Source organism: Enhydra lutris, unplaced genomic scaffold (genome assembly GCF_002288905.1).
Source record: "Enhydra lutris kenyoni isolate GAN:26980312 unplaced genomic scaffold, ASM228890v2 scaffoldscaffold13, whole genome shotgun sequence".
Classification (NCBI taxonomy): domain Eukaryota; kingdom Metazoa; phylum Chordata; class Mammalia; order Carnivora; family Mustelidae; genus Enhydra; species Enhydra lutris.
Window position 1 is genome coordinate 28,243,471 of NW_019154097.1, and position 16,614 is coordinate 28,260,084.

At 47.9% G+C, this 16,614-nt stretch overlaps 2 protein-coding genes across 2 annotated transcripts; both read left to right on the forward strand.

Moving 5' to 3' along the window:
• The first annotated feature begins 2,729 nt into the window (after positions 1–2,729).
• LOC111146390 (olfactory receptor 5C1) lies at positions 2,730–3,689 on the forward strand. Its single transcript, XM_022501922.1, has one exon. The coding sequence runs from the start codon at positions 2,730–2,732 to the stop codon at positions 3,687–3,689; it is 960 nt and encodes a 319-aa protein (XP_022357630.1).
• A 5,936-nt stretch (positions 3,690–9,625) lies between these two features.
• Positions 9,626–10,576, forward strand: LOC111146325 (olfactory receptor 1K1). The gene has a single exon (XM_022501837.1). It carries the CDS (start codon positions 9,626–9,628, stop codon positions 10,574–10,576), a length of 951 nt encoding a protein of 316 aa, XP_022357545.1.
• Positions 10,577–16,614: the final 6,038 nt, after the last annotated feature.

The following is a 16,614-nucleotide window of genomic DNA, read 5'->3' on the forward strand; positions in this document are numbered from 1 at the left end:
ATACTGTTTTCCAGAGAGGCTGCACCAGTTTGTGTCCCCATCAACAGCATAAGAGGGTTCCCCCTTTCTCCACATACTCCCCAACAACGGTTGTTTCTTGTGTTGTTCTTTTTAGCCATTCTGACAGGTGTGAGGTGACATCTCATTGTGGTTTTCATTTGCATTTCCCTGATGCTGAGTGATGTTGAGTCTCTTTTCTCATGAGGTCTCCTTTGGAAAAGTGGCTATTCATGTCTTCTGCCCAATTCTTAACTGGATTATTTGTGTTTTGGGTGTCGAGTTGGTCATTTCCTTATACCTACCCTTTATATCTGACTTTATCAGATATGTCATTGGCCAATATCTTCTCCCATTCCATAGGTTGTCTCTTCGTTTTATTGATTGTTTCCTTCACCGGGCAGAAAAGTCCCAATGGTTCCTTTTTGCTTTTGTTTCCTTTGCCTTTGAAGATGTGTCTAGCAAGAAGTTGCTGCTGCTGAGATCAAAGATGCTGCCACCTGTGTTCTTCTCTAGGATCCTGATGGTTTCCTATCTCCCATGTAGGTCTTGTAGCCATTTGGAATTTATTTTTGTGGGATGCCTGGTGTGTGTTTTTTGAGATTTCTCCACATCGATACATACAAATTGAATCCATTCCTGTCTAACTCCCGTGAGCCTACTGACAAAGATTTAGGCTTGGCTAATGCTTGGCCATTACCAACAGTCCTGCAGGGTGTGCACCCTTGTGCATATCTCCTTGTATATGTGTGTGTGAGAGTTTTCAAAAGTAAACACCAAGAAGTAGAATTACTAGCTATTATGGACTGATTGTGTTCTCCCCAGTTCATATGTTGAAGTCCTACCCTCAGTGTGATGGTATTTGGAAGTGGAACCTTTTGGAAGGTAATCAGGTCTAGATGAGGTCATGAGGGTGGGGTCCTCACAATGGCATTCGTCCCCTAATAAGATCGGACAGCTTGCTCTCTAGCTCTGTCTGCCATTTGAGGATACAGCAAGAAAGCGATGATCATCAAGTCAAAAAGATAACCTTCACCAGAAGCCAACCATCCCGGCACCCCATCCCAGACTTCCCAGCCTCCAGAACCATGAGAATAAATGTCCACTGTTTCAGCCATCCAGTCTATGGTACCTTTGTTATGGCAGTCCCAGCAGACTAAGACACTAGGGTATGCACAGTGGGGGTCTATAACTGCCAGAGTCTCTTTCAAATGTCCCAGCTTACATTTCCACCAGCACAACCTCACCAACATGTGACATCTTGAAATTTTTCCAGCCAAGCTGTCCTTTGTAGGAAAATCTTTGTCATCCTCACCAGACACACGTAGGTGTCGAACATCTCAACTTCTCTCAAAGGAAGCGGAAAGAGCAATTACTCGGCTCCGGGCCGTATGCTGCACACCTAACGCCTCTTAGAAACCCCCAACGGAAGTAGTCTAGTTCCTAATATACACTAGTGAAGTAGCTTGCCCAAATTTACACACTAGAAAGCAGTGGAACCTAGACTCAAACCAATTCTGTACACGGCTTGTGTTCATACGCTTCATTCTTCCGCATGAAACTAACACTTATTGAGAACAGATCATACACCAGGCCCTGGAGATACACAAATGAATTGCAGGGCCATTCTTAGTGTGAAGTAGTATTCAATAAATGTTGCTTGAATGAATTTTGGATCAAGGACCTCCTATCCCACAGGAGAGACAGACACAAATATGGGACTAGAAGGCTGACGGGCCACAACAGATGGAAGCTTCAGTGCAGCAGGGTCAAACAAGGGAGTGGTTTTGTTTCCTTTGAGTGCATTAGGTAAGCCTTTACATCGAAGATCGGTTTTGCCAAACACAAAAAAGGGAAATGGATTCTAGGCAGAAGGAGCAAATGCAAAGGCACAATAGTGTGAAGCGATGTTACACTTTCTAGAAAATACACTATTTTTAATTGCCTGAAAGTTGCTTTCTTCTGGTAATGAGTCAAGGCATTAGCTCAATTCAGTTCATTGATTCTTCCTGAAAATCCCTGTTGTGTACTGGGCCCTGTGTGAGAGAGATATTTTACATGTATTCTCTCATTTAATCCTTGCACCCTTGTCTCTCATTACACAGATGAGAAAATTCGGGCTCAGAGAGGTGGAGAGTCTGGCCCTGGATTACATTCAAACCTCTGTCCACTTCTTGTTGCCTCCCCAAGATACTAGACCACATCTGAACTCTCTCCACTCAGGTCGTACTCCAATGGGACTATGTCCTCCCAGAACCTCAAGATCCATCACTAGTTTCCCTTTGGGTCAGGAGATTTTTCTATTCATTTCATTGTCTCTTTTCCTCCTTGGGAAACTGGAGAGTAAAATGCATCTGGAGTCATGGAGTGTTCCAACCTTGGCCAGATGTTAACTATTGCCCCATCCATCATTCATTCATTTCACAAACGTTTGTTGAGTACCTACTATGTGCCAGGCAATGTTTTCAGTACTGTGGATACAAAACTGAGTAAGACAGACAAGAATTCTGCCCTCAGGAAGGTTAAGTTGCAGTAACTCATCAGAATTAGAAAGGAAGGTTTGGAGAGGTTATGTGGCCTGTCCAAGGACACACAGCAATGTTGTTACACAGGTAGAATGGAAGTCCGAGTCTGCCTACCTCCCAGTGCTCTCTCCTCCCTCCTCCATGGTGGGCATAATCTATGTCTTATATCCCTCTTGCTTTGCCTCTCATTAGTCTCTATCCAGCAGGATGACTACAGAGAACCTCACCTGGACCAGGGTTACCCCTGCTGAATTCATCCTCCTGGGCATCACGGATCGCTGGGACCTACGCATGACCCTGTTCCTGATTTTCCTGCCAGTCTACCTAGTGAGCCTGTTGGGAAATATGGGCATGGTGCTGCTGATCCGCCTAGATGCCCGACTTCAAACGCCTATGTACTTCTTCCTGGCCAACCTCTCCTTGCTGGACGCCTGTTATTCCTCAGCCATCGGCCCCAAGATGCTAGTGGACTTGCTGCTGCCCCATGCCACCATCCCTTACATGGCCTGTGCCCTCCAGATGTTTGTGTTTGCAGGATTGGCTGACGCTGAGTGTTGCCTATTGGCAGCCATGGCCTATGACCGCTACATGGCCATCGGAAACCCTCTTCTCTACACAACAGCCATGTCACAGCGTGTATGCCTGGCCTTGCTGGGAGCATCAGCACTGGGTGGAGCAGTCAGTGCCTTTGTCCACACGACCTTCACCTTCCGCCTGGATTTCTGCCACTCCCGGAAGGTCAACAGCTTCTTCTGTGACATCCCTCCACTGCTGGCCATCTCCTGCAATGACACCAGTCTCAATGAGCTCCTCCTCTTTGCTGTCTGTGGTTTCATCCAGACAGCCACTGTGTCGGTCATTGTCGTGTCGTATGGCTTCATTGTTGGGGCTGTGATTCGCATGCGCTCGGCGGAGGGTCGCCGCCGAGCAGCCTCTACCTGTGGCTCTCACCTCACGGCTGTAGCCATGCTGTACGGGACACTCATTTTCATGTACTTGCGTCCCAGCTCCAGCTATGCCCTGGACACCGACAAGATGGCATCTGTGTTCTACACTCTTGTCATCCCAGCTCTCAACCCGCTCATCTACAGCCTCCGCAACAAGGAGGTCAAGGAGGCAGTCAAAAGGACTTGGAGCCGATTCTGCTGTCCTGGTCCAGAGCACTAATAAGAGGTCCAATGAGCCTGATTAGAGCTATGACAAGATAAGAGGTCCCTTTCTGACCCCTGTCCCTGTGGGTAAAGACAGATGAACCTCTGGCTTGGCTGACTCTTGCAATTGTTGAAGGGACTAGAAAGGGGGAGAAGCAACAGAAGGGAGGCAAGAATCTCCCAAGGAGGTTAATCTAGGACCAACATCTAGAGCCAGAACCAAGATCAGGCTAATGTGGCTGTTGAGCTGCCTTAGGTTCCTCAGTGTTCAAAACTCGAGTCCCTAGATATTACCAGGTGAACTTACTGGATGTATTTGCCACTTGAACTTCTAGAAGTCTGTTTCCCAGAAACACCAGGTAAAAACTGTGTTGGCCCTAAGTGTTCCTAGATTCTTGCCCTTTTAAGGTTCTTCATGACCAGTAAGGCTGCTCCTGCTCTCTTTGACCCGCAGAGAGCATCTTCAGAACCCTCTCACATCAAAGAATGGGACTGAATCTGATAAAACAAATACCCCTCCTTATTAGCCTATATATTCCATCTCTCCCGGAAATGGCTGAACAGCACAGGAACATACACAGGCTCATTCCTAAAATTCCAATAGTTAGGTTAGAATCTGGCCCCTGCTACATTAGGTCAGGTATATGATGAGGTTAGGAAGGGTCAGAATTATGGATGTGGTTAGAATAGGGTTAGGATTAGGATTCTGGTTATGCCTAAAACAACGGTTAGGGTAAGGATAGAGCCAGGGCTGGGTTTGGAATTTAAAAGCAATCAGATAAGTTTAGGATTGAATTGAAATTACATGTATTATAGGATTTGGGTTGATTTTAATTAGTAGTAGGTTTGGGATAAATTTAGCAGTCAGAGTTTGGATAAACTTGAGCTCTTATTAGAAATAATTGAGGGTTAGTTTTAGAGTACAGGGCTAATTAAGGCTGGCGTTCAGGTTTCACTTTTATTGCTAGAGTACATTTGGGTTAGAGTGTAGTCCATATCAGAGATCTGTTAGGTAAGTTAAATTTATGTGTGGATAAAATTTGTGATAAGTTTAAGTCACGGTCTAAAGTTATTATAGCAGTGAATCTAGGCTCAGAACTAGATAAGAGTTAAACATAAGAAGAGTATTTTAAGTATTTAATTGACATGTCTTGGGTCTAAATTTAAGATTTATTTGGGGTTATAGATAATGATTCACATGTCCTAAAGCTTAGGGGTACAAGATGTTTATTGGTGCATTTACATTTCATTCAGAATTGTGAACATACTCAGATTAGCACATGGCCCAGTACAATAGACTGCTTTGTGTTTAGATTACAACATCCAGAGGCAGAATTAGTGTTAGGAGAAGGAATGCCATAGCCCAGACCTCTTGGCTAACCACAGGGCTCTCAGCCTGGGGTCACTCTGCACCCTTCTGACCCAATGCTCTTGGGATTTTCATCTACCCAGAGTTCACAATGTTGACAGATTTTCTTTGCCTCCCTGATTCAGTTCCACATGGGCAAGGCCAACGCATGGCATTCTGCCTGGAAAGCCCCTTCATGCAGAGGAGCAGTACAGGAACGGACCCTGAGAGTTTGAGCAGGAGCTGAGGAGAGATGGAGCATGGCCAGAGCCAATGTCGGCTCCCACCTGATCCCCCTCCAGTTCTCCTGATTTGGCTGTGATGAGGCCAGGGATGGAGAGGTATGGCGTTCAAACTCCAATAAAGTTCCCCACAGAGTCTCTTCTTTCCTCTCCACCTCACCAATCCAACCTCCCTTCAAAGAGAAATCAGCCACCAGGCACGAGATTGCAAGAAGACTGAAGTTTCGGCCTGGCTCCCTGGGAAGGTGACACTCCTTGTTACCAGGACCAGGACCCTCCCTCTCAGTAACCATGGTCTTCTGGGGTGTCCCAGTGTGATGGAGAGAGGGATATGCACAAAAGTGTCTCTTTATCTTAGAAGATTTTATAGGTCTCCTGAAAGGGTCACCAACTTGTCCTGATTTTCCCAAAGCTGTCCTAGTTTTAAAACACCAAGTCCCATGTGAGCTCTTATTAGAACCTAAGAACCTGTGCAGAGCTCGGAAAACCAGAATGGTTGGTCACCTTGTTTCCTGATTAGCACACATCTCAACAGCAGAGGGTAAAATATCCTAGGTCAACACATTACGACAAAAGTTTCCCTAAATTAAAACCCCTTCTCCCATCACAGACTTTTATAACCCTTTCCCAGTCCTTGCCTCCTTATCACTGTAACAACTCACAAGCTATGACAATGGTTAGAGGCATTATCAGAAAATTTGGCAGCCTCCAGACTGAGAATATGAAGTTTGCCCCCAGTTCAGTAATTTATACTTAAAGACCTCCTCTCTGATCTTTTCTTCTTTGTGCATGTTCTTGGGCTCTCATGACATGTACAGGCCCCACCATGATCAGGGAAGTTTCTAGAGACATCTGGCCCCTTCCACTGTCTTGACACTACAGGATGTCCACAGGTCCTCCCACATGGATAGCATCAGTGGAGCAGCAATAATTACAATATTAATTACATAAATAATAAAAATAATAATGCAATAATTGCAGAAATCCTGCACATTAAGGTGAAGTTGCAGGCTACTATGCTGGGCCTATATAATAGAGAGAACAAGCAAAAGAGAAGGGGAAGGACTGGGAGGCAGTAACAGCCTAATCCGGAGGATGAGGGAAGAGAAACAGATCCTTGACCCCAAAGTGAAATGTCCAGGAAATTTCCCCAATTCTGGTCAAATATTTCCTTTTTAAACCTCCTTCAACACCATTTCCCAAGATAAGCAGTCAGGACAAGAGCAGGCTTGAGGTGGGGGGAACTGGGGGTCTGATTCAGGGCACTTACTGCACAAGGTGTTGTGGGCCTTACAGCGTGGGTGGGAATTGGGAAAGGAACATTCCGTAGGGGAAGGACAAACAGGTATAAAGACATGGCCATGAAATGAGCCCAGACCATGCAGGAGATTTTAAGGACAGTAATTTAACTGGCTTGAGAGGGGCATACTAGAAAAGAAGCAGAGGGAAGTCTGAAGACTGAGGGTCTGAGAATGAGCGAGGTCATGGGTGGGGTCTTAGGTAGGGGAATGCGGACTCTACCCGGTAGGCAATAGGGAATCACTGAAAGTTCTTATGTTCCAACTCCCCCCTTTATGGCTGTTCTGACACGGAGTCATGCAAAGCCATTCCCGCCTGGAATGCTATGTGTGGCACCATTCCCTTGTGTCACGATACACACCCAGCAACGCAGACCCCTCCCCAACATAGAGACATCCATGCACAAAGAAACACTCTCATAGACACAGCCACCCACACAGACACAGATGCAGCAGCACACTCACACACGTGCTCCAGCCAGTTGCACGGAGACACAACCGCTCTCTCCGCACCCAAGCATATAATCCTGCACACTCACACATGCAGTCTCACAAACATACACGCTGCCGGTCACCAGAGGCACGGTCCCTCCCACACTCCTCCACTTCCTGCCGCGTTTATCAACACTTACTAGGTAGAATCATCTACCAAAAAAAAAAAAAAAAAAAAAAAAAGAAGCCACCAGCAACAGCAGAGGGGGACAGGAGGGTTGGCCACCCGGGAAGCTACGGCTGTAAACCCTGGGCTCCCCTGCCCCCGACCCCAGTCACTGTTGCTCGGGGCTCAGGAGTCGGTCTGACCCTTCTTTCTGGCCTTCCCAAGCAGGGACTGAGGGGCAGAACCCTCCCTATGTTTGAGCTCCTGAATGTCCCTTGAGGTGGAGGCAGCACCAACGCCCCCTTTCTCCCAACAAATTGGGCCCTAGAGAGGCAGCATAACAAGTCCCAGGGCTGAGCTGCATCCTGCCCCAGGGATGAGGGCCAGGGGAAGGCGCGGTATTGCCTCTGGGGGTGGGGAGGTTGCTAAAGTGTTCCCGAGCCCCCAAACCCCGTCAGCTGTGGCCAATAACTCCCTCCTCAGATACCCCGGTGACAGAGCATGCAGGGGCCCTGCTGCCATTCCTTCCTGCGATGCGGAGAGGCCAGAGGGTACACCGGGGCACAGCGCACAGACCTGTTTTCCCACATGCGACTGTGAGCATGAGACACACGTGTGAGTGTGAGAGTGCCTGCTGTTTGTGTGAGGCCATGATTGTGCATTACTGTCACCGTACAACGATGTCAAAGGGGAGGCAGGCTGGCGCAGCTCTGCGGTGATCCAAGCGAGTGAGTGTCACCACGTGCATGACAGTGGGAGGCTGTGAGCCCCTGAGGCTGTGCATGATGACAAGGTGATCAGCGAGGGGATCGGGTGTGCCTAGCATGGGCAGGAGCACGCACTGGTAGAGCACTTACACAGAGCCGGTGGTCGTCTACAGAAGCACAGATGGGCACGGCAGGTCCCAGTCGCTGTACATGGTGCTGTGAGTTTCCACAAACAGGAGCATGTGACCGATCGTCACTCTCTGGCCTCAGCACTATGTCGTGATTATATCTGACCGTCTCTTTACGTGTATGATGATTTGAGTCTGGGAGTTTGTGGTTTCACTTGTCCACTTTTGTGTGACGCCTCCGCGAGGTCCACATTTCTGTATATTACGGATTGTGCCTGTGCATTTGCAGAGACCAGACCCTCCTGCGGCTGCGCAAGTCTGCAAGCCTGCACGGCTGTGTCTGTGATTATATATGGATGTCCTACAAACAGCTCCGTGCGTTTTAATGTTCATTGACACCAGTGTAGACACAGGTCAGAACAGGTCCAGTTTGTAAAGAGCTTGCCCCCACCACCCTACCCTCCATCCACTCACCCTCCTGGAAGGTGGCACATGATGGGGACTCTGAGAAAATGCTCTACAGGGAGCCAAAGCCAGAGGATTCTTCTTACACAATGGAGGGGAAAAAAGGAAGACACTAGGGTAGGGAGGGGCTTTATTTTATTTATTTTATATTTTTAATAGAGAAGGACACAGGAAGAATTAGGAGATCATTCCCCTGCAGGGATCGTCTCAGCAAAGGCCTCCAGCAAACCTTGTCCTAAAACCTCTCTCAAGTTTGCTGCAACAGACACAGATGGGGAAAAATGAGAGACATAAAGCAAGTTGCCATCTGGCTGGTGTATCTGTCTGTGCAAGTTTCTCTCAAAAGGTTGGGCATTAGCTTGATTCTCAAAGAGTGCTTGATCTCATGGGGAAAGTTCCTAAGGTATATGGGGAGTCATCCTGATTCTTGTGTACTTTTTTTTTTTGGCAAGTCTGAAAATACCTTTATTCTTCTCTCACATTTGATTATTATTTTGCTTTAGCATCAAATTCTAAGTTCAATACATTTTTTTTCCCTTCAGAATCTGAAGATATTGCTCAACTGTGTTCTATCATCCGCTGCCAGCGGAACACTTGAAGGCAGTCTGGTTATCAGAACATCATTAGATCCTTGTGCTCTATCCCCTTGGGAAGTTGGGGCTCTTGTCTTTATCCTCGGGGTTCTGAAAGGTGTGGTCCTCCCTCCTATCTTGTTTTGTTCTGTTTTTCCCCATTTTTACTTTGTGGAAATAAGTGCCTCATGGTCAGAACTCTTACCTGCTGTGTGGATCCTCCCTCTGTCTTTTCTTCCATACTTTCTTCCTGCTCTAGCCTCCATCCTGGGCAACACCTTTTGTTCTATTGTTGCTTAAAATCACAAAGTATCTGAGCTGGAAGTGGCCTAGAAGATCACTTAGTTCAGTTCCCTCATCTTACAGATGGGAAACCTAAAGCCAGAAAGGAAGAGGGTTCGGGCGGTGACATGACTTGCCCACAGTCACACCTGTGTGTAATACCAGGGCTGTCTGATTCCAAACCCGTGATTTCCCCCATGGCCAGGAAGCCTTGAGAAATGTAGTCACACTTCACCCTTTTCCTAGACACTGGGGAGATGCCCCAGGAGTAGAAAGAACCCTTGTGGGTCTAGGGGAAGAACCAGCCCAGCCATGGATGCTACCAATGAGTCTTCGGAGGGAGCCCCATTCATCCTATTGGGACTGACCACAAGTCCTGGACAGCGGCGGCCTCTCTTCGTGCTTTTCTTGGTCCTGTATGTGGCAGGCATCCTGGGTAATGGACTCATTGTGGCCGCCATCCGGGCCAGTCCAGCCCTGCACGCACCCATGTACTTCCTGCTGGCCCATCTGTCCTTTGCTGACCTCTGCTTTACCTCCATCACTGTCCCCAAGATGCTGGCCAACTTGTTGGCCCATGACCGCTCCATCTCCCTGGCTGGCTGCCTGACCCAGATGTACTTCTTCTTTGCCCTGGGTGTGACTGATAGCTGTCTCCTGGCCGCCATGGCCTATGACCGCTACGTGGCCATCCGGCACCCTCTCCACTATGCCACAAGGATGTCCCGGGCCGTGTGCACAGCCCTGGTGGCGACCGCGTGGCTGGTGTCCCACCTCCACTCCCTCCTGCATATCCTGCTTATGGCTCGCCTGTCCTTCTGTGCCTCCCACCAAGTGCCCCACTTCTTCTGTGACCACCAGCCTCTCTTAAGGCTCTCCTGCTCCGACACCCGCCACATTCAGCTGCTCATCTTCACCGAGGGCGCCGCGGTGGTGGTCACTCCCTTCCTGCTCATTCTTGCCTCCTATAGGGCCATTGCGGCTACGGTACTCCGGCTGCCCTCAGCCTCCGGGAGGCTCCGGGCTGTGTCCACCTGTGGCTCCCACCTGGCAGTGGTGGGCCTCTTCTACGGGACAGTCATCGCCGTCTACTTCCAGCCCACATCCCAGTATGAGGCAGAGCGAGGCCGAGTGGCCACGGTCATGTACACCGTGGTTACCCCCATGCTAAACCCCATCATATACAGTCTCCGGAACCGTGATGTGCAGGGAGCACTCCAAGCCCTTTGCCCCGGACGGAGGATCTCAGCTGCGGACTCCTAAGCCCCGGACCCCGCCAAGGAGAGACTGCATCACCCACAGGGACAATTAAAGAATGTGATCATCTGTTCTGTGCTTTTTCCAAAATCATAGTCATAGCTATCACTTTCCAAGCACCTGCTATGAAGCAGAGCCTTGCCTGATCTTACGTTATTCCCACAAAAACCAGGGAAACGGATATTATGATCCTGTTTCATAGACGTGGAAACTGGGTTCAAAGACAAGAATGGACTTTTCCACGTTTACATGATTTTTAGGTGGCAAAGCTTGTGCCCATTCTTCCTCATCATTCCTTCTTCCAACACTCACTCCTGGACACTTAGGGTGCATGCTACAATTTTCTGATGATCTAAAGCTGTAAGGGAGGGTGCAAATCCCCAAGTCTTGCTTTGTGGGGACTGGCACCTTATTTTCCATCACATCACCATGTATTCCCAAATAATTGACTTCTCAACTGTCTGGGACACGGACAAAAGTTCACATACCCATGCGTCAAGGGGTTGACCTCTCCCAGTGTACCCAGTATGGCGGGTAGGAGACACTCCAGACATCTGAGATGAATAAATGATCATCTATTTTTATGCTGATAAGCATTTAGAAGCTGTGCACACTTCAAATTCTTTGTTATTGTACTTGTTTACTATGACACCACCTGTCGGCTACACCAGGAACTCTGTAGAAGGCGCGTGCAGTGGGCATGCACTGTTAAGTTCAGGAAATGAACCAAAGCAGGAAAGAAGGGCTGGGCTGCAGGCGTTAGGGACAGGTGGCAGGTAAAGAGGTGGTCTTTAAGTCTTTATCATGGGCCAGCCCTTCATTTGCTTTTACCCACACAAAGCAAGGGTATTCTTACTGCCACTTGACAGAGGAGGATTGAGGCTCCGAGACGGCAGACGAGTCGGTAGCAGAACCAGAACAAGCCCTTCTGCAGCTGGAGGTGCGCAGGTGCATTTTAACGGGGGCCCCACAGAATCCAGACCCCACAGAATCCAGGTTTGGGGGCCTCGGTGGGAGAACTTGCAAGAAGGAATCCCAGACCGGGGCTGGTGCACTGGCTCAGGTGAGGACATATTTGGGGTCCGAAAGGCTTCATGATATGCCCAATTTTTTACCAAATAGGTTTATTTTTTTTTTATTTTATTTATTTGACAGAGAGAGATCACAAGCAGTCAGAGAGGCAGGCAGAGAGAGAGGAGGAAGCAGGCTCCCTGCTGAGCAGAGAGCCCGATGCGGGGCTCGATCCCAGGACCCTGAGACCACGACCTGAGCCGAAGGCAGCGGCTTAACCCACTGAGCCACCCAGGCGCCCCAAAATCGGTTTATTTTTTTATGTCCCCAGCTCTCCAAGAAATCCACCCCCACCCCACCCCACCCCACCCCACCCCACACACCCTCCCCTTTTGGGCTCTTCCCCTTCCAGGGAGGAGGAGGGCTATAGCAGTTTTGGCTTACCCACGGGCCTTTCCAGGTCCCACTCACAAGCCTGCCACCACCTGGTTCTGGAACTGCCACACTATGCTGTTTGACCTTAATTAGTTAACTAATTAATTAAAAGGGAGCTTAAACGTTAGCCGTTTTAGCAAAACAAAACAAAAAACAAAATATTTTAAAAAAATTTTTTTTCAGGGCGCCTGGGTGGCTCAGTGGGTTAAGCCTCTGCCTTCGGCTCAGGTCATGATCTCAGGGTCCTGTGATCGAGCCCCGCATCAGGCTCTCTACTCAGCAGGGAGCCTGCTTCCTCCTCTCCCTCTGCCTGCCTCTCTGCCTACCTGTGATTTCTCTCTCTGTCAAATAAATAAATAAAATCTTAAAAACACTATTTTTCTAATAAACTGACACAGAAACATATATAAAACTGAAAGGGAAAAAAGCAGCACAGTCTAGGTGAGATGAGAATCAAAGGCACCTTCTCTACTTCCTTGATGCTTCTCCACCTCCCCGAAGGGCCCCCAGATCTAATCCAATCCCTTCATTTGATACACTGGAGGAATGAGGCCTGGAGTGGTTAAGGGACCTGCCCAAGTTCACACACACTTAGTGGTAACCTTCAGGCTTCCTTGCTCAGCCCACCAGACTCCATAGCTCGCCCTGCACTGACACTGAGGCCACTTTTTCCTGGTCCTCTTTCCACCCATCCACTCCCAGATTATCTGCTCATGATATGATGCCAGATCTTTGCTACTCTCCCAGTCACCTGTCCCTTGCTTCACAACCCACATCCTCCCTCTGCCTTCTCTGAAGTTTCACAAAGATACTGGTCGTGAGGCTCACCAACCATTCCACACCTGCACCATCAGCCCTAACCAAGGGAGGAGGGTGTGTCCCGAGGGACCTGGACACACCCTATGAGCTGACCACGAGGGACCTTATCTGAGTTCCCGTGGTGTCTCTAGAACCTGGCACAGAGAATACGTATGCAATATGCTTTTGCTTTGTCTATCTTCTGATCTTCTTCCAGGTGATGTTTCTGCATAAGGGGAGAGGGACACAGTGGGGTTTCGGAGATTACCAATACTTCCTTCTTCTGGACCACCAGCCCTGCCCTGGTCATCCTACCCAGGTGTCATCCCAAAGAATTAGTCACACCCTAGAAGGGTGCTCCACTTCCAGACCCCCAGTAGGACAGGCAAGAGAAGGGAATGGCAGGCATGTAAATAGCCTCAGTCACCAGGCATGTGGGTCCCTGGGTCCCATCCCCAACCCACTCCTACCTAGATCTAGCCTCTTGCTTTACTTTGGGTAGATCTCTCAGCTGACATTGACATGAAGACAAGAGGATAAATCCCTCTCCAAACTCCAGAAAGACTACAGGGGAGCTCTTAAATCCACTAAAGAATATCCCCCTGGAGCTTTTTCACATGAAACATAAAAAAACCAATTTTGAACACCTTAAGCAAAATAAGCATATGCAGTTACGCTAAAAAATAAAAAAATTTAAAAAAATAAGCATATGCAAATGCTTGTAATTTCTGCTCCCAGGCTGTTCCCCTGGAAGAGTTTATGCTTATCCCAGTGAGACTGCTATAGTTCATAGCAGTCCCTCTTCAGAAAGTCTTTATGCTGCACACGGAAACCTGCTTCTTCCCCACCATATCCTTGACTTTGTCTTGAAGTGACTTCCGGCCATTTCAAAATCGATCTAGCCCACCCTCCCAGAATCAATACGTTCAACTTTTCAGTTTATTCAAAATAACATGGAGCACTATGACCCACCTCATTAAGAAAAAAACAAACAACTTCATTTCGAGAAAGGAATTTGAGTTTGCCTCTATACCCTTGCTTCTCATGCAATCTTCCTGCATTATAAAGCAAGGCAACCTTGTTTCAAAGGTGCAGCAATTGGAGAGATCTCAGTAGGGAAAGAGACTCCAATCATACATGGTAAATTGATTACTCCTTCTCCGGGTACGAAGGAAATTTCTATAAACCTATCTAATCTTTCATGCAAGGACTGCCACCAGAAAAATGCAACCAGCACACATGAAAAATAAGAACACAAGATTCCGTCTCAATGCAGATATGGCTGCTTTAAATACTTGGGATAGATCAATACTCCGGGCAACTGGTAGAGCCAGATGCTTAGTACAGAAGATTCCCTAACTCACCCCATTCATGTCTCTTTCAGTGTCTTTCCTCCACTCCCTTTACTTTTATGTGCCTCTCCTGTTTTCTCATTTCTGTCAGTGGTTCCTACTCTCTCCCATTGTTCGCTGTCTTCTCTCTCTTACTATTACTCACCAGGCACCAGGACTATGCACACAGCTCTTGCACTCATGTACATAATGGTAGCATGGATTATGATCCAAGCCAGAAGACAGGTATGAAGTGCTATATAGCAGCATCTAAGAGGAAGCAAGGACTTGAGATCGAAGCAGAGTTGAGGAAATTCATGGAGGAATCTCGTCAATTACATCAATGGCCCCCATTCACCCATCCCTGAACCCATGCCCTTGGCCACGTAACTTTGCCCTCCATGTCTCTGGGTTCAACCACATAACTTGCTTTGTCAATAGAATATTAGTACGTATGAAAAGAAGCCACGATACTGGGCTTGTTCTCTTGCGTTTTTCAGTGCCGTGAGAAGAACATGCCCGGTTAGCCCACTGGCCACAGAGAAGGATGAAAGACACATGGAGCAGAGTCACTTAACCTGAATCCCTACCTAACCTGTAGATGCGAGAGCAGCCCAGCCAAGATCAGCCAGGGCCCAGCTGTCCCAAAGACATAGGAGTGAAAATAAATGATGCCTGTTTTAACCAACTGAGTCTTCGGGTGATGTTACATAGTAATAGCAAGCTGATGAAGCTCCCAGAGTTATTTCTGATATTTGTCTTTATCCCCAACACAGCATGTCCCAACCCCTTCAATGTCCCAAGGATTGCTCTACCAAAGCATGAATCTACGGAGGATTCTTTGAGAGTAGGAATTACGCTTTTCCACTGGACCAGGAGCACCTGGAAATAGGAGTCACGGCTCCCCCTTTCTGTTCTCATAACCAAGTCCACCTTCTCTCTGCACAGAGTCAGGTTCATCTCTTGGCTCCTTTCTTTGGAGACTTTATGCTCATTCCTACACTTAAATTCAAACCACACTGGAACACTGTCAGCGCCTCTCCTCTTGTGGGAAGGGAAACAGAAATTGATGAAGGCTGGAAAAAATAAGATGAGCAAAACTAATCAAATAACTCTCTGTTTGGCAAGTAGCCAGACCCCCCCACACACACACCCCCACACACAGAGACACTATTTCCACCCCTTCTTCTCCAAGGACCACAGAACAACCGACATTTGGTAAAACCATGACCAAGACCATCACCACATGCATCACAAAATCCAGTAACCACAGACCTCAGAAACCACAATGACAAGGTAGAAAGCTACTTAATGATAGGCCAGATTTCGTGCTGGTGGCTTTGCCTTCATCATACCATTTAATCCTCATAAAAATACTGTGCAGCCCACATTATTATCCCCATGAGGAAATTGCAGCCCAGGGAGGTAACTTGCCCAAGGCTCCAAGCTACAAAGCAGTAGAATCAGTATTTGAATGGAGATCTGGCTCTGGGCTAAAATGAGGAATTAAAAGCCCTCCCCTCCCTCCCTTCTTACTCTGAATCTATTTGCCATGCGTCAGAATCACCTGGCCTGTTTATGTAAAATGCATATTCTACCCTCCACCCCCAGACATCCTGCATGGGAGGGTCAGGAGTGAGGGCTGGAACCGCATTTTTTTTTTAAATTTTATTTATTTATTTGACAAACAGAGATCACAAGTAGGCAGAGAGGCAGGCAGAGAGAGAAGGAGAAGCAGGCTCCCCTCTGAGCAGAGAGCCCGATGCGGGGCTCGATCCCAGGACCCTGAGAACATGAGACCATGACCTGAGCCGAAGGCAGAGGCCCAACCCACTGAGCCACTCAGGCACCCCTGGAACTGCATTTTAAATAAGTACCTTAGGAGATTTTGTTGCAGGTGGTCTCCCAGGCACACTCACAGAATCCTGGCCCTATATGCTATAAAACTTGAGCTTGCCAAAAGGGAGACAGCATCCTTGCCTTTAGAAAGGCTGTGCTTACACGGGAAGTGTTCAGAGGTAATGCAAAGGGTGTAGCAAATACACAGCTCTGGAAAAGATGGACAGCAAGGTCCACCATGAACCCCAGAGGCCAGAGGATTCTGTGATTCTTCCCAACTCTCCTTCCAGGTAAGTTTGAGGTGTCCTATTTCTCCCTCCTCTCTTGAATGTATAGAAATTACTAGGAATCAGTGTCTTAGCTCAGTCCATAACACCAACCACGGGGCAGGCACCCCTCATCTCTTCCCAGCAGCCTTTCTGGGTGGACATCATCATAGCCTGTGCAGAGGTAAGGATGCCACGTAGTACTAAGATCCTGACTTCTGAGCTCTGAGTTCCTGGGCACGTTAAGTCCTGACATCGGTTTTCATCGGCTGGTTGACCTCAGTCAAATTGCTTAACTATAAATGAGGATAATAATATCTCTCCGGGGTTGTTATGAGAATTGTCCAAGAAAATATATATAAAG

Coding starts and splice junctions, on each gene's coding strand:
- LOC111146390 (XM_022501922.1), top strand. CDS start 2,730: ATGACTACAGAGAACCTCACCTGGACCAGGGTTACCCCTGCTGAATTC.
- LOC111146325 (XM_022501837.1), top strand. CDS start 9,626: ATGGATGCTACCAATGAGTCTTCGGAGGGAGCCCCATTCATCCTATTG.